Raw genomic sequence first — 22,169 nt, forward strand, 5'->3', positions numbered from 1 at the left:
TTCCAAAGTGCTTATTTTTAACCTTTTTCAGCTGGACCAAATCACTACTTTCCTTTAAAACTCTGAACCCAACTTTTTTACAGTGTAATTTCACCCCCCTACTTACAATTTGAGGCATAAAACATGGAGAAATAAATTTGGAAGGGGTATAAAAAATATTGGCAAGTAACCCACTGTCAACACTAGGGACTATATTTGTGGACAACGAAAATGAAGGAACGACAATTGTGGTCTCAGACCTCATAGAATAGAAAAAGTTGGCCAATCTTAATAAAACTTGGTATGATTAAAGCTTAATAAATTATAACACTGCTTACAAAGTTTCATAACAATAAGACATATATTATAGACAGTATGTTAAATTCTATACTCAACTTTGCGTGTTAAATTTTGACGTTAAAAAAAAGTTTCAACTATCAACATTTGGGGCTTTGAAAATTTAAATATTGCAAAAAAATACTTTTTAATTGCCTTAATATATCAATTATCATGTACTAAATGCAATAGAGTACTCATTTGATTTGTCAGACTTAGCATAATTATTCAAAAGTCAAATTTATATGAGCCTGCACCTAAAAATTGAGGTTTTTCAATGAACTTGGAGGCCTTACATGAAGATGTAATATTTTCCAGCAATTTTAAATTTGTGAAGCTTTTTGGTTGTAATTAATCCTTACATATGTATTGAATGTACTTTAAATAGAAAGAAAAGTTACAAGTAACATATCATATTAGTTTAAAAGGGTCTTAGGTCAAGTAAGACTGGAAATAATTTAGGGTCAATTTAAGCTGTGTTACATATTTACATAAAAGAATGCATATTGAGGCTATAAGAAATAAAAAATTGTTTCTTTTTTATCATTTCTATACTCATGTGACATGATACAACAAATCTGAGCATAAAAAGACTCTTGCATTTAATTTTTCTTGCAGACAGTATGGTCTGATACAAGGATTTTTGCCTTTTTAGTGAAAAACTTGCATGCAATTTTAGTCTCAACAGGCCTATATTTGAACCACTTGCTATCCTACAGAAGGAAAGAAAGATATTATGTGGAATGAAACAGGTACAAAAGACATTGTAAAGTGCTTTTTATACAAATTTTGTCAGGTCTATATAATGGACTTCAACTTTTATGTACCAAGCTCCCCACTTTTGACTTCATTCAAACAGGGCCAAGGGTCATTTATACAACACATTTTGCACATATTGTCTGAGATAACCTCCTTTTCTGTAGATTCAGAGTTCATAAATAAGTACCGGGTAATAGAACTGGATTAAGGCATAGAAACACAAATATTGACACATGAAAACCTGAATCAGAATGCCATTTATGCATCAACATTGAAAAAGCTATAAAATGCCTATTTTGACCATAAAATACCAAAATTGGTCATTTTTGCAGAAATTCTATAAAATAAAAGTTTAAATCCTTTAGTTTCATGCTATTTGACAAATCTGACATGGGGTAAAATTGTTTATCAGGTCAAATAAAATTGAGAATGGAAATGGGGAATGTGCCAAAGAGACAACGACCCGACCATAATAGAGCAGATATTGAAGTACTACTTTTTAGCTCACCTGGCCCGAAGGGCCCAGTGAGCTTTTCTCACCACTTGGCGTCCGTCGTCCGTCGTCGTCCGTCGTCGTCCGTCGTCGTCGTCGTTAACAATTTACATTTTGAACTTCTTCTAGAGAACCACTGAATGGAATGGAACCAAACATGGCATGAATGTTTCTTATGAGGTGCTGACCAAGTGTTGTTACTTTGTAGCCGATCCATCATCCAAGATGGCCGCCAGCGGGGGACTTAGTTTAACATAGGACGCTATGGGAAATGCATACAAATGACTTCTTTTAGAGAACCACTGAATGGAATGAAACCAAACATGGCATGAATGTTCCTTATGAGGTGCTGACCAAGTGTTGTTACTTTGTTGCCGATCCATCATCCAAGATGGCCGCCAGCCGGGGACTTAGTTAAACATAGGACCCTATGGGAAATGCATACAAATGACTTCTTTTAGAGAACCACTGAATGGAATAAAACCAAACATAGCATGAATTATCCTTATGGGGTGCTGACCAAGTGTTGTTACTTTGTAGCCGATCCATCATCCAAGATGGCCGCCAGCGGGGGACTTAGTTTAACATAGGACCCTATGGGAAATGCATACAAATGACTTCTTCTAGAGAACCACTAAATGGAATGAAACCAAACATTGCATGAATGTTCCTTATGGAGTGCTGACCAATTGTTGTTACTTTGTAGCCGATCCATTATCCAAGATGGCCGCCAGCGGGGACTTAGTTTAACATAGGACCCTATTGGAAATGCATACAAATGACTTCTTCTAGTGAACCACTGAATGGAATGAAACCAAACATGGCATGAATGTTCCTTATGTGGTGCTGACCAAGTGTTGTTACTTTGTAGCCGATCCATCATCAAAGATGGCCCCCAGCAGGGGACTTAGTTTAACATAGGACCCTATGGGAAATGCATACAAATGACTTCTTTTAGAGAACCACTGAATGGAATAAAACCAAACATAGCATGAATGTTCCTTATGGGGTGCTGACCAAGTGTTGTTACTTTGTAGCCGATCCATCATCCAAGATGGCCGTCAGCGGGGGACTTAGTTTAACATAGGACCCTATGGGAAATGCATACAAATGACTTCTTTTAGAGAACCACTGAATGAAATGAAACCAAACATGGCATGAATGTTCCTTATGAGGTGCTGACCAAGTGTTGTTACTTTGTTGCTGATCCATCATCCAAGATGGCCACCAGCCGGGGACTTAGTTTAACATAGGACCCTATGGGAAATGCATACAAATGACTTCTTTTAGAGAACCACTGAATGGAATAAGACCAAACATAACATGAATGTTCCTTATGGGGTGCTGACCAAGTGTTGTTACTTTGTAGCCGATCCATCATCCAAGATGGCCGCCAGCGGGGGACTTAGTTTAACATAGGACCCTATGGGAAATGCATACAAATGACTTCTTTTAGAGAACCACTAAATGGAATTAAACCAAACATAGCATGAATGTTCCTTATGGAGTGCTGACCAAGTGTTGTTACTTTGTAGCTGATCCATTATCCAAGATGGCCGCCAGTGGGGGACTTAGTTTAACATAGGACCCTATTGGAAATGCATACAAATCACTTCTTCTAATGAACCACTGAATGGAATGAAACCAAACATGGCATGAATGTTCCTTATGTGGTGCTGACCAAGTGTTGTTACTTTGTAGCCGATCCATCATCCAAGATGGCCGCCAGCAGGGGACTTAGTTTAACATAGGACGCTATGGGAAATGCATACAAATGACTTCTTTTAGAGAACCACTGAATGGAATGAAACCAAACATGGCATGAATGTTCCTTATGAGGTGCTGACCAAGTGTTGTTACTTTGTTGCCGATCCATCATCCAAGATGGCCGCCAGCCGGGGACTTAGTTTAACATAGGACCCTACGGGAAATGCATACAAATGACTTCTTTTAGAGAACCACTGAATGGAATGAAACCAAACATTGCATGAATGTTCCTTATGAGGTGCTGACCAAGTGTTGTTACTTTGTAGCCGATCCATCATCCAAGATGGCTGCCAGCAGGGGACTTAGTTTAACATAGGACCCTATGGGAAATGCATACAAATGACTTCTTTTAGAGAACCACTGAATGGAATAAAACCAAACATGGCATGAATGTTCATTATGAGGTGCTGACCAAGTGTTGTTACTTTGTAGCCGATCCGTCATCCAAGATGGCCGCCAGTGGGGGACTTTTGAATGAAATTAAACATGTTCCTTTCCTTATAAATGAGGTTGTGTTGTCACTTTTAGCCAAATTTTATATTTTTTTATATGATTTCAAAAACCCAAGTAGAATCAGGTGAGCGATACAGGCTCTTGAGAGCCTCTAGTTGATAAATATTCCTAAAGTAATGAACTAGAGAAGTTATCGCTCTGACACACACTCCATAATCTAGTATATTATAAGAGCATAAACCTGAAGCACGGGGAGGCACTCTACTGTCTCCACACAGCACTAAAGACAAACTCTGTAAAAAATAAAATTGAGAAAATCTATCTGCCCTGAAATTTCAGATGAATCAGAGAACCAGTTGTTGGGTTGCAGCCCCTAAACTGGTTATTTTAAGGAAATTTTGCCGTTTTTATACGACCGCAAAATTTTTGCGGTCGTATATTGCAATTGGTATCACGTCATCAGCTCTGTCGTCTTCGTCAGTGTCGTCTGAAGACGGATGGTTTCTGGATAATAACTTTAGTATAAGTTAATAGAAATCAATAAAATTTTAGCACAATGTTTATAACCACAAAAGTAAGCTTGGGATTGATTTTGGGGGTTATGGTCCCTAAGGTTTTGGAATTAGGGGCCAAAAGGGCCAAAAAAAAACCATTTATCTAGTGACAGGACAATAAGTTGTGTATAAGTATTTCAATTGTTCTGAAATTGTACCACAGTGTTAAGTAGAAGGTTGGGATATATTTTAAGGGTTATGGGGCAAACAGTCGAGGAATAAAGGGCCAAAAAGGGGCCAAAAACAAGTCAGCATTTTTGTTGTTTCAAGAAAATAAATTGGAGTTATCTTTCTTTGTCCAGAATGGTTGTTGAATCACTTAAAACCATTGCTTTATAAAAAATTCTTTGAAAATTGGGGATATCTTTTTTTGTCCAGAATAGTAGTTGAATCAACTTAAATCAATGCTATATACAATATATACAATGCAATATTCACTTTTACTACCAACTAATAAATTAAAACAATCTTTACCATTCAGTGATTACATGCACTTTGATTACCATTCTAGGGTTATGCCCCTTTACAAGTGGAAAAATTGAAGAATTTTTTCGTTTCTGTTCTCTTTACTTAAGTTTGTTCCAACTCAATTTAATGAAATGTGTATATATAATGCTTATTACCTCTAAACTCAGTTAAAGTTCAATTTTTGGCAGCTTCACTTTTACAGTTCTTGAGTTATGTCCCTTTATAACGTTACATGCTAGCGGGGGCATCATCTGTGTTCCTTTGGACACATTCCCCATCTAATTTTTTTAGAAGTAACTATTAATTAATATTAATTTTAACAATGACTGTATGACATTTAATATTTTAATATTTTATGATGTATTTAAATGAGCAGTTATTGTTGCAAACTCCATTTAAATTTGTATTGAGATCAGTTTTAAAATAAGGGAAAGGGGGAGGTGAAAAAAAATTGGGGGGGGGGGGGGGGGATTCAATTTTTCTCATTTCCGATTTCAGAAATAAAAATAGAATTTCTTCAAATTTTTTTTTTTAGGAGGATTAATATTCAACAGCATAGTGAATTGCTCAAAAGCAAAAATTTTGTTTTAAGTTCATTAGACCACATTCATTCTGTGTCAGAAACATATGCTGAATGTTGTGTCCATACTTGATCCAACCGTTCAAGGTTCGACCTCTGCAGTCGTATAAAGCTGTGCCCTGCGGAACATCTGGTTGGTTATTATTTTGAATATTATTATAGATAGAGGTAAACTGTAAACAGCAATAATGTTCAGCAAAGTAATATCTACAAATAAGTCAACATGACCAAAATGGTCAGTTGACCACTTAAGGAGTAGGGGTAATTGCCCTTTACAGTCAATTTTAACCGGAATTTTGTGACAAAAATGTCGGTTATTGATTTGAGGAAGGGCGGCTGGGCAGTCGGGCGGGTGGGCGGACGGGCGGCAACCAAATGTTGGCCGTGCATTTACTCATGAACCGTTCAACGAAAGCTTTTTTAAAATTTTTATATGTTGTTACTGACAACAAAATGTAGGTCAAGTTCAATAATGACAATTTTGTTTTTTACCGTTCAGGAGTTATGATTCTTGGAAGATTGAAAAATGGCATTTCCAGTCGTGTCCGTGCATTTTCTCATGAACTGTTCAACCAAAGCTTTTCAAATTTTAATATGTTGTTACTGATGACAAAATGGAGGTCAAGTTCAATAATGTCAATTTTGACTATTACCGTTCAAGAGTTATGATTCTTGAAAGATTGAAAAATGGCGTTTCCATTCATGTTGTTGCATTTACTCATGAACCATTCAACCTAAGCATTTCAAATTTTAATATGTTGATACTGATGACAAAATTGAGGTCAAATTTGATATTGACAATTTTCACTTTCACCGTTCATCAGTTATGGTTCTTGTGATATTGGCAGGACACAAATAAATGTTAATAAATCCAGTTTGCTGTCGTTGTGACAGCCTCTTGTTAATAATTTTTGTAAATTTTTGTAATATTTTACAACAATCTTCTCCTCTGAAACTACAAAGACAAATTTAACCAAACTTGTCCAACATCATCATAAGGGTATCTAGTTTAAAAAATATGTCCTATGATCCCGCCTCTGAACCAAGATGGCCGACATGGCTAAAAATAGTGCATAGGAGTAAAATGCTGTTTTCGGTTCATATCTCTGAAACCAAAGCATTTAGAGAAAAACTGCTGAGATAAAATTGTTAATTAGGTCAAGATCTATCTGCTCTAATATTTTCAGACCAATCGGGCAACTTGTTGTTTGGTTGCTGTCCCTGAACTGGTAATTAAAAAAAAAATTGCAGCTTTTGGTTATTTTCTTGAATATTATTATAGATAGAGTTAAACTGTAAACAGCAATAATGTACAGCAAAGTAAGAGCTTCAAATAAGTCAACATTACCGAAGTGGTCAATTGACTCCTTAAGGAGTTATTGCCCTTTATAAGTCAATTTTTAACAATTTTCATAAATTTTGTAAATTTTGTAAATGTTTACAAAATATTTTCAACTGTCACTTCTGGGCCAATTTCATTTTAGATAGAGATAATTGTAGGCAGCAAGATTGTTCAGTAAAGAAAGAATTATACAAACACATCACCAACACCAAAACACAATTTTGTCATGAATCCATCTGTGTCCTTTATTTGATATGCAAATAGACCAAGGTGAACAACACAGGCTCTTTAGAGCCTCTAGTTTCAAGTGTACAAAATTTAGTAACCAATTTTGTAACCTCAAGTTTACAAAATATTCCATAGAAACACCAATCAAAAAAAATTATGCTTTGAAACACCTAAGATATCTGTTTTGGACTCAGAAATTTGTAACTGCATTAAAATTTAGGATTAATTTCCTACAACTGTCAAATAACAAGGGAATGATAAATAATTATTTTGATCGTTTTTCGGATGGAACCAAAGGTTATATTTTCATGTTTTATGTTTTCACACAATTTCTTACAAAGAAATATGATATAAGTCTGATTTATGTAAATATAGAGAAACTGAGAGTCCTCCACAATTCACTGATATTGCACACAAGTGGTCCAATGATTTGCAGAAAAAACCCAACGATTTACAGAGAAGAGCTGAAAAGAATCAAGAAGAATAAAAAAGGAATTCAAAAGAGATTATTATGTACATAATTTGATTCAAGATTCAAAGTTTTATTATCCTCAGACACAACAGTGTACAAGAGGTCAATATACATACATACATAAATATACTAAATATCTATACAGTAATTACAATACAATTATGATAATGGATCTCCATACTTTTAGAGGTCAACTTTATGATACATATATACTTTTAACATTTTGTGTGTGTCATGTTTCTAATGTTCTAACAAGAACAGCAAGAACTAAATATATATACATAGATAAAAACCATAACCTCCCCATTTTTTAAAGTTAAAATTGGTTGCTCCCTAGCCAAAAGTGAGTATTGGATAAACTTTTAATTGGATTATCATTAAGTCGATCTTGTTTCACAAACTTAATATTGCTCAGTCACAAATTTAACTATAAATTTTATTTGTTTTTCTTTTATAAAATATTAGAGAAAAAAAGGCAGACATGGTCTGATCCTATTGAGACACATTTTGACAAGAGACCAAATGAGCGATATAGAACCTCTTGAAATTTAACAACTAGAGGCCTCCATACCGCCTTAAAAAGTATATTTTCAGGTTTATTCAGGTCTAGGACTTGTCACAAAAATGGTAGTTTTTTCTAATGTTTTTTTTTTCTTTTTGATAAAATATTAACAAAATCAACATTTTTAGGAAAGTCTTTGAAAAAAATATATCAGCTAGCTAGGCCATTCAAAATTTTAATTCTCAGTTGAGGTCCAGTTTTGGCACCCATAACATATTTTCATTATTTAATTTTCTATTTCAATAAAATATTATTTTAAACAATTTAAAAAAAATTAAAGTTGAAGGAAATCTATTGAATATATAAAAGGCTTTTGAGTTTGAATTAAGTCCGACCATCTCAGGACCATTCTGGTCTTTTTTTTTTATTAATAAGCATCACATTTTTTCAGCTTGGTGAACCTCTTTGGGCCAAGTGAGCTTTTCTCATCACTTGGCATCCGTCGTCGTTAACTTTTACAAAAATCTTCTCCTTTGAAACTACTGGGCCAAATTTAACCAAACTTTGCCACAATCATCACTAGGGTAAAATTTGAAAAATGTGTACAGTGACCCAGCAAACCAACTAAGATGGCCACCATGGCTGAAATTAGAACATAGGGGTGAAATGTAGATTTTGGCTTATAACTCTGAAACCCAAGCATTTAGAGCAAATCTGACAAGGGATTAAATTGTTTATCAAGTCAATAGTTATCTGCCCTGAAACTTTCAGATGAATTGGACAACTGGTTATTGGGTTAATGCCCCTGAATTGGTAATTTTTTAAGGAAATTTTGCCGTTTTTATACGACCTCAAAATTTTTTGCCGTCTTATATTCGTATCACGTCGTTAGCGTCGTCAGTGTCGTCCTCGTCATCAGCATTGTCCGAAGACGGATGGTTTCCGGATAATAACTTTAGTATAAGTAAAAATACATCAATAAAATTTTAACACAATGTTTATTGCCACAAAAGAAAGGTTGGGATTGATTTTGGGGGTTATGGTCCAATTGGTTTAGGAATTAACGTTCATTTTGATTGGATAACGTCACTTTCTTACATGGCATCAATTGACAATTGATGCTATGGGACGTACGCGCCAGATTTTAAATACATGTTTTAACGTTGTTTTCTGTCAGTTTCATTAGAATGGAGATAACAATATTGTATTTTAAGCTCCGACGGCATCAATTTGGGATTTGATGGTCGCAAATACTGTTTACTGTCTCCGCTAAAGCGTCGCCAGTAAACTTAATTTGCGACCATCAAATCCCCAATTGATGCCGTCGGAGCTTAAAATACAATACAGTTATCTCCTAATTGTACCACAATGTTCATACAATTAAATAGAAGGTTGGGATTTATTTTAAGGGTTATGGGGCAAACAGTCTAGGAATTAAGGGCCAAAAAGGGGCCAATTTTTTTAACAAGCATTTTTGAAGTTTCGGGACAATTACTCATGTTAAACTGTATGGATCTCTCTGACATTGTACCACAAGGTTCCATATGATGAAGGGAAGGCTTGGTGTCAGTTTGGGATTAATATCCCTGAACATTTAGGAATAAGGGGCCAAAAAAGAGCCAAAAAGAAGCATTTTCTAGTTTACAGACACTAACTTGTGTTTGAGTGTATGGTTCTCTCTGAAATTATACTACATGGTTTCTTACTACAAAGGAAAGGCTGTAATTGAGTTTTGGGGTTTTTGCTCCAAGGGGGGTTTCAATAAGTGAGGGGCCAAAATAAGCATTTTTTGTAGTTTTCAGTCAATAAATTGTGTTTAAGTGCATAAATCTCTCTGAAATTATACCACAAGTTTCCATGCTACAAAGGGATGGCTAAAGGGGGGGTAATGGATCAAATCATTAAACAATTAGGGGCAAAAAAGGGGGGCTGAAACAAGGGTTTTTCTGGTTAAAGGACAATTTAGACAATTTAATAGCAGTGGAAGGGAGGTAATCCAATTCCAATTAAAATTTAAAGAATACTGTTTTATATATGTTTGATTACTTGATTACCTCCCTTACACTGCTTGAAAATTATGATAAAGGAAGTGATAATTGTCTTGAGATGTGTAGCTGTAAATTGATTTTTAAAAGTTACTGTTAATTAATATGAATTTTAACAATGACTGTGAGTTACGGGGGAGGTGAAAAAAAATAGGGGATTTATATTCAACAGCCAAGTGTATTGCTCAAAAGCAAACGATTTTTTTTAAGTTCATTAGACCACATTCATTCTGTGTCAGAAACCTTTGCTGTGTCAACTATTTAATCACAATCCAAATTCAGAGCTGTACCAAGCTTGAATGTTGTGTCCATACTTGCCCCAACTGTTCAGGGTTCGACCTCTGCTGTCGTATAAAGCTGCGCCCTGTGGAGCATCTGATTGGTTTTTTTATCTGGAATACTATTATAGATAGAGATAAACTGCAAACAGCAAGATAATGTTCAACAAAGTAAGATCTACAAATAAGTCAAAATGACCAAAATGGTCAGTTGACCCCTTAAGGAGTTATGTCCTTTATAGTCAAGTTTTAACAATTTTTTTTTACAAAATATTTTCCTCTGTAACTAAAGGGCCAAGTTTTTTATAGATGGAGAAAATTGTGAGTAGCAAGAATGTTCACTAAATTAAGATCTACAAACACATCACCATCACCAAAACACAATTTTCTCATGAATCCATCTGTGTCCTTTGTTTAATATGCACATAGACCAAGGTGAGTGACACAGGCTCTTAAGAGCCTCTAGTTTTTGAAACATTTTATTTCTACTGGGACTATTATACTTTCCCAGATTTCTAATAATATGGTTCTTTATCTTTATTAAAATTGTAACTTGAAAAAAAATAATGGAAAAATAAAGGAAGTTTTGATTTGTATAATTTGAAATGTATATCTTCAGGTCTATTCCAACCCGAAAATTCAGTCCCTTTCTCTCTGGTCCCTTTCCATAATCAATTTCTTTAACTGTGAGTTATTAGTATTTTGATTTGGTCCTGTCATTCTCAGCGTTGGTCAGTTGACGTTTTCAATAGCTTTAACAAAAAAAAAAAATTCCCCTGAAATCTATGTATTTTAAAAAATGGTGAAATCTTCAAATTTAAGATAAACCTTTTGAGTAATAAAAAAGTTATTAGCCTTTAACTGTTTTATTTTTATTTTGGTCCTGTCATTCAATCCAGTCATAAGGATAATCCCCTTAACGACTACTTCTAGTTTCAAGTCCAGTTGAAGCTGAGACTACTATAACGTTATAGTAGTCTCAGGTTGAAGTTAACAATTGGGGAAAACTTGAAATCTTGAAATTCCGGTTAGTTTTGGGTGTCCAAATGACCTTCTTTAGACTGCTGTACCGGAATCAGTTTCACTCCGACCTAATTACTGTTGGGGTTAATGTGTAAACTGGGATCATGGAATTATTGTTGGGATCAACTCTTCAAGCAGACTACAGCCTGGAGATCTATAGCGAGCACCCTTCGTTCTCCGGGATCAAGAAATAGGACGAAAATCGTCAAAATTTATCATAATCGGTTGTTTTCGGTAATGATTGGGTTTTTTTTGTGACAATTTTCTGTCCTTTTCGGTACTCTTCTTTTATTCAATTATTCGACAAGTTTCCCTGTCAGCAGACTTATAAGTTCGTGTCATTATTTGTTTAGTGTTCGCAGTTACATTATGTTACTTTTCATGCAAGTAAAAATAAGCCTCCATTAATGACATTGTTTGTTATTAAAATGGAAATGTTGCTGAAATGTGACACGATCCAGAATCCATAGCATGCAAACTAATCCTCATAATTTATTTTAGCACGGAAAGTTTTGATTTATAGATAGTGTTCCTGACATTGCATAGTGAAAGTGAAGTTAGAAAATATTAAATTTTCATCCAAATCGCCGATATCTATGATCAAATTCAATGTTGTGTTGTTATAGGCGTAATTTATATGCTTTTTGCGTGTCAATGGTCATTCGAAGGTTAGAAATGATTAATGTCTGATAAATCAAATGAATTATCAAATCACTTGGTTCTACCAATGTCTACCAGGTCTAACTACCTTGCACGATACACTGTCATCAGCAGATATTTTTTTGATGATCGCGTGAACAACGAACCAATTATCTGTCGTTTAAGGATGGGCATATTAATGGTTTTTGGTGTATATTGCAAACCATATGAGAGTCGGCCTTTAAAACAGCTTCATATTAATTTTTTGCACGCAATGTTTTCTAATTTAATTTGTTAAACTCGTCCATGTGTAAGTAAAGTTTTCCTGAACGATCGAACGTCATTATTTGAAGAATGCAATAACTGATTCTAATGCAACAACGTTTGTAACGTTCATTTTGATTGGATAACGTCACTTTCTTAAATGGCATCAATTGACAATTGATGATATGGGACGTACGCGCAATCGGAGACGGCATATGACAGATTTTAAATACATGTTTTAACGTTGGTTTCTGTCAGTTTCATTAGAATGGAGATAACAATATTGTATTTTAAGCTCCGACGGCATCAATTTGGGATTTGATGGTCGCAAATACCCGTTCACTGTCTCCGCTAGCGCGTCGCCAGTAAACTTAATTTGCGACCATCAAATCCCCAATTGATACCGTCGGAGCTTAAAATACAATACAGTTATCTCCTAATTATTTTGCATAGGACATATTTTGGTCATATTTTTTTCTTGTCAATTCTTGACATATTGTGTCTTATTATCTTGGTCCTCCATCATACCCTTAACGGTATTCCTCCTGAAAATATATTTTTTAATATACAGATATGGATAGCAAACTGCACATTGCTAGAAAACAAAGAAATAGTGATGTAAACGTCAAATACGTTAATAAAGTAATACAAAAAGACAGGAAATACTATATAAAAAAAACAAAAAAAAAACATTAATATACAAAATTTTAATCTGCTAACCCAGTCCCTGTGACTTAAAAAACGCCCGAACACGAAATGGTGCACTCGACTTTCTCTTCGTTTAATTTTCTTTCCGCTCTGCCCAATTTTGCTGAAATTACGGTCTTTGGACTTGATAAATTGTTGAAATTTTCAGTTATCTCATTTTGAACTGTTTTCTGAACAACTTCAGGTATTGGCTGATTGTTGGTATGCGAGTTAATCATGATGAGTTACTGATCAAGCTAACGTTTTTTTCTGCTCTGCTAATATTTGGCGAAACTATAGACTTTGGACTTTGATAAAATGGTGAAAATCACAATTATTTTTACTTTTTTTTCCGAACGCCTTCAGATATTAGGCTGGGTTTTGAATATTATGTGAGGTAATCATGATATGTTACAGATCGAGTTGAAGTTTTGTTCTTCTCAGCTATTTTTTTGCGAAGTTATTGACTTTTGATTTTGATAAAGTGTTATGAATCAAGTCTTGAGAGCTTGATACTATCATACATGTGTTTTTGAAATTGCATTTTTATTTTCAATTTTTGAGACGATGCCATTCGTGTCAATAGGAGAGATCTAGTTATAATTTATTTTGACGAATTTGAAACAAAACCGATACTCTAATGCATAGCGAAATTTATTTGCTATATTCTACTGTAACAGTTATGCATGTTTGTTACAAAAGAAATATCAGAGCTGTATCAAGCTTGAATGTTGTGTCCATACTTCCCCTAACTGTTCAGGGTTCGACCTCTGCGGTCGTATAAAGCTGCGCCCTGTGGAGCATCTGATTCGTTTTTATCTGGAATACTATTATAGATAGAGATAAACTGCAAACAGCAATATAATGTTCAGCAAAGTAAGATCTACAAATAAGTCAACATGACCAAAATGGTCAGTTGACCCCTTAAGGAGTTATGGCCTTTAGGGAGCTACCATTTGATTTTTATGGGGGGGGGGGGGGGGGGGGGGGCTAGGATGAAATTTGAAAAAATAGGCAGGACAGGAGTTTTGAGTAAAAAAAAAGGCAGGATGAGACACTTGCAAAAAAAAAAAGCCAGGACGACAATTTAGGTAAAAAAAAGTCAGGATAAACTAAAAAAAAAAAAAGGCAGGACCGAACAGAGTGAAAAATAAAAAGGCAGGACAGAGATTACAGCTAAAAAAAATGCAGGACAAAAATTTTCATCCTAGCCCCCCCCCCCCACCCCATAAAAATCAAATGTTAGCTCCCTAAAGGCCATAACTCCTTAAGGGGTCAACTGGCCATTTTGGTCATGTTGACTTATTTGTAGATCTTACTTTGCTGAACATTATATTGCTGTTTGCAGTTTATCTCTATCTATAATAGTATTCCAGATAAAAACGAATCAGATGCTCCACAGGGCGCAGCTTTATACGAACAATTTATTTTTACAAAATATATTCCTCTGTAACTAAAGGACCAAGTTCATTATAGATAGAGAAAATTGTAAGTAGCAAGAACGTTCTGTAAAGGAAGATCTACAAACACATCACCATCGCCAAAACACAATTTTCTCATGAATCCATCTGTGTCCTTTGTTTAATATGCACATAGACCAAGGTGAGCGACACAGGCTCTTAGGAGCCTTTAGTTTTTGAAACATTTTATTTCTACTGGGACTATTATACTTTCCCAGATTTCTAATTATATGGTTCTTTATCTTTATTAAAATTGTAACTTGAAAAAAAATAATGGAAAAATAAAGGAAGTTTTGATTTGATTTGTATACGTTTTGATTTGTATTATTTTACGTTTTAATTCGTAACTAATGCCCATTTAAGCACCGCTTGATATTGTATTTTATTGTGATATTTGTTTATAGGGAAACGATACGAAATAATTAAAGAATTTAAGACATTCATTACGTATAGGAAGACAACGTATGTATTGTCACGGTTGATATCTTAAGTAAATTGTACGTATAACATGTTAGTGTATTTATTCCCAATTGAACTGACAGGACATTAATTTTGACAAGAGAAATGTTGGCTATTATCCAACCCTGTTTATAACTTCTGACGTCATGTTCATTGACAAGTGTGTGTTTCCATGGTTGGAAATGTAGGACATAAACCTCTCACAATAGATTTTCCGATCGATTGCCGACAGAGACGGCTCTTTAATAGCAGGTGTAGAATTGCAAATAGAGTTTCCCCATTTTAATCTTAAATATCGATGTGAACTTGCTTTTGAACTATACTGGCTTAACTAATAGTTGAATTCATCACGCAGGCGAATAGACACGATCGCACGTAAACTAATACTTGTTTAAAACTCACAATCAAGTAATGATTAACAGAAAAGAAATGTTTCTGCATAAATTTTAGTTGTTTCCTCATAGCCTCATAACGATCAACTTGCAACTGATACGTTATCTGAATGAATATTGCCAGTCTGAAACCTAAATATAAATATAATTGAAATACTTTAATACGGATATATGAACACTCCACGGTTTCTAAGCAGCTACTAATGATATATGATTTAAATTGTTGACAGGCGATCAGTATGTTCGATCCAATTTTAATGTGACAATCCGTGTGTGCGTGTTTAATTTTGCAAAGAATTTTTTAGTGATACCGTACACCACAGTTTACATATTGAATTTTTTGGTATCCTTTGGTGATTCACTTCTGTAATAATAGAGTAACTACTTTGCGTGATCATACAAAATGTGAATATCAAAAGAAAAAGGCCGATTAGTTTCACGGAATATAAAACGCATGCGCCGAAATCGAAAACATTGTTAATTTTCAAGTGGAAGGCGGTAGTAGAATATCATTCATACCACTAGCAAAGACATATTAGATATCTCTGATAATAGTTCCAGTCAATGAACGTAAAACGTAAATGGAAAATGTTTAATTAATGTGGAATATTGTCAACAATGTCGATGCCACCTAGGACTCAGAGACAACAGTGCTATCTATGTGATTTACCACGTATGCCATGGGCTATGGTTCATGATTTTTCGGAACCCGTGTGTCGGGGTTGTGTAAACTATGAAGGGGCTGATAGAATTGAAATGGTGCTCGATGCGGCAAGGCAAATGAAACGGAATCATGGGTTCCACGACGGTCGCCAGTGTATAAAGCCTATTGGACAAATTCCCGGAAATAGAGCTAATTTGGAACACTTTGAACAATCTAGAGCTTCATCTGCAGACCGTTTTGAAAGTAGGCAAAGAGGTGTAATGAACGAGTTTCCACCTCGACTGACAAATGGAATTCACAACAGACCGGAAGAAAATATTGTTGAACATTCAAGGGGACACATTTTCCCGGTGTCTGTTAACCGTTCAGTGTTTCCAATACACCCATCAATTCACAGCAGTGGAATGAATGTACCGACTCGACATCCCTACGGCGCAATCCCGGGTTCGAATATTGCGTATGGTCCAACGGTTGGTACAATAAATGGAAAGAGAGAGCATGATGACGAGGATCTAACAAACAGTAGTTTAAATGCTGATGATATATTTAAATTCAGTAGTCAAGACGAGATAGTTAAACGACCACCAATGATACGTGATTCAACTAACCTCCTTTCTACATCAGCACCATTCGAAATCCGATTCAAAAAGGATCACAATATCTACGGCAGAGTGTTTGCATTTGATGCTACCTCAAAAAATGGCACCGAATACGAGTTAAAAGTATACATGGAATATCCCCTAGGTTCTGGGAATATATATACAAGTGCGACAAGCGTTGCAAAGCAGATGCACTATGATAGTATGAAAGAGATTGGAAAGGGACTTTCCTCTGGTTATAAATATATTGAGTACGAAATGAAACGTGGCAGTGGAGACTGGAAAAATTTAAGTGACTTCTTATCAGAGACTGTGCGTTTCTTTAAAGAACCTGCAAAGCAGGATCTTGTTCCTACTCAGTATCAGCATCCAAATTTACCACCACTTCCCACACCAGGAAATATTCATAGAACTTTACCGACTGGTCATGCAAGAATGATTGGACACCAGGCATCGTTTGAAAGTCAGATTAAGAAGCGCAAAACATCGCCTGAACCAGAAAATGACTTTGGTGAACAAAGAAAGAGGCAACAATGGATTCAAAGCCAATCTGAAGCCCTAAAATTGACAATTAATTCAGCAACGTATGGACCTACAAGTTCGACGTCGATGTCGCCCATTGGAAACAACACTGTGACAACAACACCCCCAGATGGAGTAAATGGACCTCATAACGGGCCATCACCAATGGCAGCTTTAATGACTGTCACAGATAATATTTCATCTGGTTCTTGTTCTCCTGGCACTCACCATTCTCCTAACGGCGTTCTTCCAAGGAGCAGATTGACAACAGGACACCCACAAATAGCAGATGGAATTAGTGGTAACACTCATCCCGAGTCGTCAGTTTCTAGTTCAGAATCTTTACGATGTACCCTATGTCACGAACGTCTAGAGGATACTCATTTCGTACAATGTCCATCAGTTGCGGATCACAAATTTTGTTTTCCGTGTTCTAGAGACAGTATAAAGCGACAAGGTGCAGGGACAGAAGTATATTGTCCGAGTGGAAAGAAATGTCCTCTCGTTGGTTCTAACGTTCCTTGGGCATTCATGCAAGGAGAGATCGCTACGATTCTTGGAGATGATATAAAAGATATAGCAAAAATTAAAAAGGAAAGGGACACATGAAATTTAAGCTTATGTACCCTGCCCTGGGTATATTTTATATCAAGAGAGAACTGAATTCTACAGATGAGTTACGAAATGAGAATGAAGACATGGTTCATTGCTATATGCAAGTTGGATTATACCTTGGTGTGAATGTAATCAGGAATAAGATTCTCTTCAAGCGGATGTCATTTGTATCCGAGTAACGGCAGATAGTTTGAGATTTTCAGAAACATTTAACTAGTGTACTGATTGTCTTATATATAGATTATTAATAGATAATCCGTTTGAACGAAGGTTGATGGGAGGACACATGTAAAGTTTGGGACATCATTGTTGTTATTTGTGTTTTAATAGCATTGTGTATTATTGCTGTTTTGCTTTGTAACTCAATAATTATCGAGAATTCGAACTCCTTTGACTTACTAATAACAGGAAAATATTTACATTGTAACACGTTAATTGACAAATTCGTAAATAGATCTAAATAATGTGAATTTTCTCAAGAACATCGTTTCGAATGAAATTAGGTGACAGGCATTTAACTTGATTTATTTGAAACGTTAAAGGGGAACAAACTCAATTATGTCGTGTAAAATCAATTGAATCGTGTATTTGGGTCAATAGATGTATTATAAATTGTTTCTATGCATCGTTACCTGTTGCTATCGTATTTCTTTTTTATCCTAGATATATCTATTATATGAAATTTGATATACAAACCTAACCGTCAACGTCTCCAAGCTGTGCAAGTTGATATACACAGTACTATTCTTATTCTATACTTTAATTAGCTGTGCAAGTTGATTTGATATTTGCAGAGACTAACTTACTGCTATTGAATAAATATTTTTTTCCAATATTTTTTTTTACCAGAGGCATATATATCTAAAATAGGCGGATCCAAAGGGAAAAGGGGGGGGGGGGCTTTTGTGGGGAAAATTTTGCTTTTACCAAGCTTGCAAAGCCTGCAATTTACTTCCAAGTTTTTAAGCTAAATTTATGATTTTTATCAAATTTTGTAAAGAACAAGGGATATAAAGAAAACCTGTTTAAAGATGGTTCAGATTCAGTTTATGTCTACTTTAATTTTCTTTTAACTTGGCTGGACTATTGATTACCTTGGGAGAACGCCATTAGGAGAATGAGGAGTGCCCGGAGCATAATTGAGGAAAATAAAGAAAATGTGGGGGAAATTTTTAATGTTGAAATTAACTCACCTGGGCCACAGGTTCAAGTTAGCTTTTCTCATCCATTGGCATTCATCATCATTAAACCGTTACAAAAATCTTCTCAAGAAACTTCTATGCCAAATCTAACAACACTTGGTCTCAATCATCATTAGTGTATTTTATGCCCAAGCCGTGGTGGATGGGGCATTACGTTTTACCTTTGTCCATCTGTAATTCCCAAAGTTAGTTGCTATTCTCTAACTTCAGTTTGCTTCAACCAAGTGTTATGAAACTTATACACAATGCTAACTACCACAAAACGCAAAACTAATTTGAATTTTGGTGCTGTCACTTTATCCATTCTAGAGTTATGCCCCTTTTGAAAATATGAAAAATTGTAAAATATTTAGATCTGCTCTCTGACTTAAGTTTGCCTTAACCATATGTTATGAAACTTAAACATAAACATGATAAAATACAGATTTAAATTTTGATAGCGTCACTTTTACTTAGTTATGTTCCTTTGTAACTTTATATGATATGCAAGCAGGGACATTATCTGTGTCCCATTGACACATTCCCTATTTATTTGATTTTAAAATGTTACTGATACCTGTCTGTCAACCAACATGGCCTTCATTTTGTCACATTTTTTGTTGCTTCTTATACAGTCTAAAGGCAAGAGAGACTCGGGTGTTCTGTTTCTGGTAGTGTGGATATTTGATATGCCGTTGTAAGAGTATAAACCCAACTCATTTCCATGAAGATAATCAGGTCTTGTTGGCCTATCGCCTTAGTGATGGTCTATTATCTTAAACAGTAATTCAATTTTAATGTTAAAGTTGATGATTAGGTCAGTCTTAGGGAAACCACTTATATTAAGTCGATACTATTTTGTATCCAATTTTATAAGCATATGCCTTATGAATATCTTATTTCCACAGAAAATATTTGACCCTGTACCTTCAGTCATTGAATTTGAATATATTACATATAAGAGAATTGCTGTATTATTTCAAAATTGACATTTGATTATGAAAATAACATAGAGGTGAGACATATTTCTGTATCAGTGTACCAGCTTATTAGTCCCCAACCAACAAAGTGAAAGGAGTCTTTAGGTTTGCACTCTGTCTGTCTCTAGTCCAACAAATCAGTTTTTCAAAATTTTGCAATGGTATATTGGTATCCTGTCATTTTCCGAACACCTTTGGTTTCCGGACAATAACTATAGTATAAGTAAATAGAAGTCTTTGAAATTACTTTTTTCTCAAGAACTGCATTATAAGGATATCTGAAATTTGGTTTCAGCTATACTGTGCGATGGGTTTTCAGATTCATTACGCAACAACTTCCTGTTTAAAAGAATTGATTTTATATTTTTTGTATTGTTTTATCATGGCAAGTTACAGTTCAAGTTCAAATTTTGTTCTGGTCTGACAATTTTGTTCAGAGTTATGGTCCATTCACTTAGAAAATTCACTATAATAATCAGTTATATTTTGAAATCACAATATGAATAAATGGCATTTATTTTGTCATTCTAAAAGATATTGATTTCATAATTGGTAGATAGTTTAATTTTATCATGACAAGTTACAGTTCAAGTTTGAATTTTGTTCCGGTCTGATGGTTTTGTGCAGAGTTATGGTACTAACTGGACGCAGAAAATTCTCTTACAGAATTAGTTTTCAACACATTTTTTTTTGTCATGCTTGAAGATATTTTACTTAATATTTGTTATGAAGTTTACACCATTACAAGTTATAGATCAAGTTAGAAGTTTATTCCAATGAAATGAATTTTTAAGTGGTAGGGGACGATAATGCTTGTTCTCAGAAAGTATACAAATCAGAGCTTCATGGTATCATGCTTTATAAATGTGAGAATATTATACCTTAGAATGCAAATTTTTAAAATCAATGTCATGTTAAGCTTCAGGTGAGCTGAAACCAATACATGAGGTAAACGATGTGTGGACTGAAATTTGTTAATAAATAAGGAGAGTAAGGAATTTCTGAATTATTACTCTTTAACCAGCATGACCAGTTGTAACCGAAATCCTATATGGTCACATAAAGTTTGAGGAAGGTCTTAGGTTTATAGTTACTGATAATACGATTGAAACAAAGTAAATAAAGAAAGGACTTTCCACAATTACTAACAACTTACCATGTTGGATCATTTTATTTCGCCCACAGGTTTTGGTGGGGGTTTGTATTGCCGTCTCTCTTGTTGTCAAGCCTGCGAAAGCAAGACATAGTGATCATAGATTCTGTCAGTGGCGTCAGAGGCATCTTTAAAGTTTTTTCCCCTGCACAATGGATGCCAATGCAGGGGACATAAAAATATTGGGTGTCCATCTGTCATTCTGTCAGGTCTTGTAGCTTTCAGATGTACAATTTTTACCAGATTTTTATGAAACTTGTATCATTAAAGGTTTATATCAGCAATGTCTTGGACAGGTTCGAAATAAAGTGCAGATCACATATTTAAAAAATCTTTTTTCAGTTATTGCCCTTGTACCTTGGAAAATAAAGTATGTGCATCGCTTGGAACTTTGGAACTCTGTTTTTTATAAAGACATCAATAACTTCAAAAATGTCAAACCTTCATGGAAGTATATGAAATTTAGACATATTTGTAAAAATACTACTTGAAAAAAAGTTAAAAATTTTTGTATTGTTAATTCCTCTCTTATTATGAGTAAAAGGATAACTATATTTGGTAAATGCGTACCTTGGAAGGTCCTCATGCCCGTCAAACAGTTTTCACTTGACCTGAACCTCATTTCATGGATCAGTGAGCAAGGTTAAGTTTTGTTGGTCAAGTCCATATCTCAGATACTATAAGCAATAGATCTAGTAAATTTGGTGTATGGCAGGACTGTAAGGTGTTAAATGTCCAACTGGCAGGTGACATCTGACTTGACCTTATTTTCATTGTTTAGTGGTTATAGGTTTAATATGACTGCAAAAATTTTGCGGTCGTATATTGGTATCCCATTGTCATCAACAGGGGCATCAGCAACACTATATTTAGTGTATTGAATGATTGTAAGGTGTACAATGTATTCTCATTTGGTTTATATGACCTTGAAGGCTTGACCTCATTTTCTTAAATCATGTTAAGTTTATAAAACTATGTGATTGTTGTAGTAAGTAAAGCTTTATATTTAGTACTATCATTATAATATCAATGATTATAGTAAAGAAGGTGAGACATTTCAGTGTGTGCACTCTTGTTATAGTAATCAATGATTCAGAATGTCAAATGATTTTTCAGGCTACTGTGGGTTCATGTCTATTTGTGGGATACCAATTTTCGTGCATTATGTGGGTACACATGAATAATGAATTTTAATATTCATTGAAAGACAAATTTTATAAAGGCTTGAATTTAGACTTTGACAAAACCATGAAATCAAATATCCAAGAAAAATAC

At 34.8% G+C, this 22,169-nt stretch overlaps 2 protein-coding genes across 3 annotated transcripts in view; both read left to right on the forward strand.

The window, feature by feature from the left end:
- LOC139514209 (protein TALPID3-like) overlaps nt 1–22,169 on the forward strand; it is a 178,458-nt gene that overhangs the window by 53,495 nt on the left and 102,794 nt on the right. The window lies entirely within an intron of this gene.
- Nucleotides 15,012–20,739, forward strand: LOC139514213 (interferon regulatory factor 2-binding protein-like B). Its single transcript, XM_071303063.1, has one exon. The coding sequence runs from the start codon at nt 15,799–15,801 to the stop codon at nt 17,572–17,574; it is 1,776 nt and encodes a 591-aa protein (XP_071159164.1). The 5' UTR covers nt 15,012–15,798; the 3' UTR covers nt 17,575–20,739.

This window comes from Mytilus edulis, chromosome 3 (assembly GCF_963676685.1).
Source record: "Mytilus edulis chromosome 3, xbMytEdul2.2, whole genome shotgun sequence".
Classification (NCBI taxonomy): domain Eukaryota; kingdom Metazoa; phylum Mollusca; class Bivalvia; order Mytilida; family Mytilidae; genus Mytilus; species Mytilus edulis.

Coding starts and splice junctions, on each gene's coding strand:
- LOC139514213 (XM_071303063.1), top strand. CDS start 15,799: ATGTCGATGCCACCTAGGACTCAGAGACAACAGTGCTATCTATGTGAT.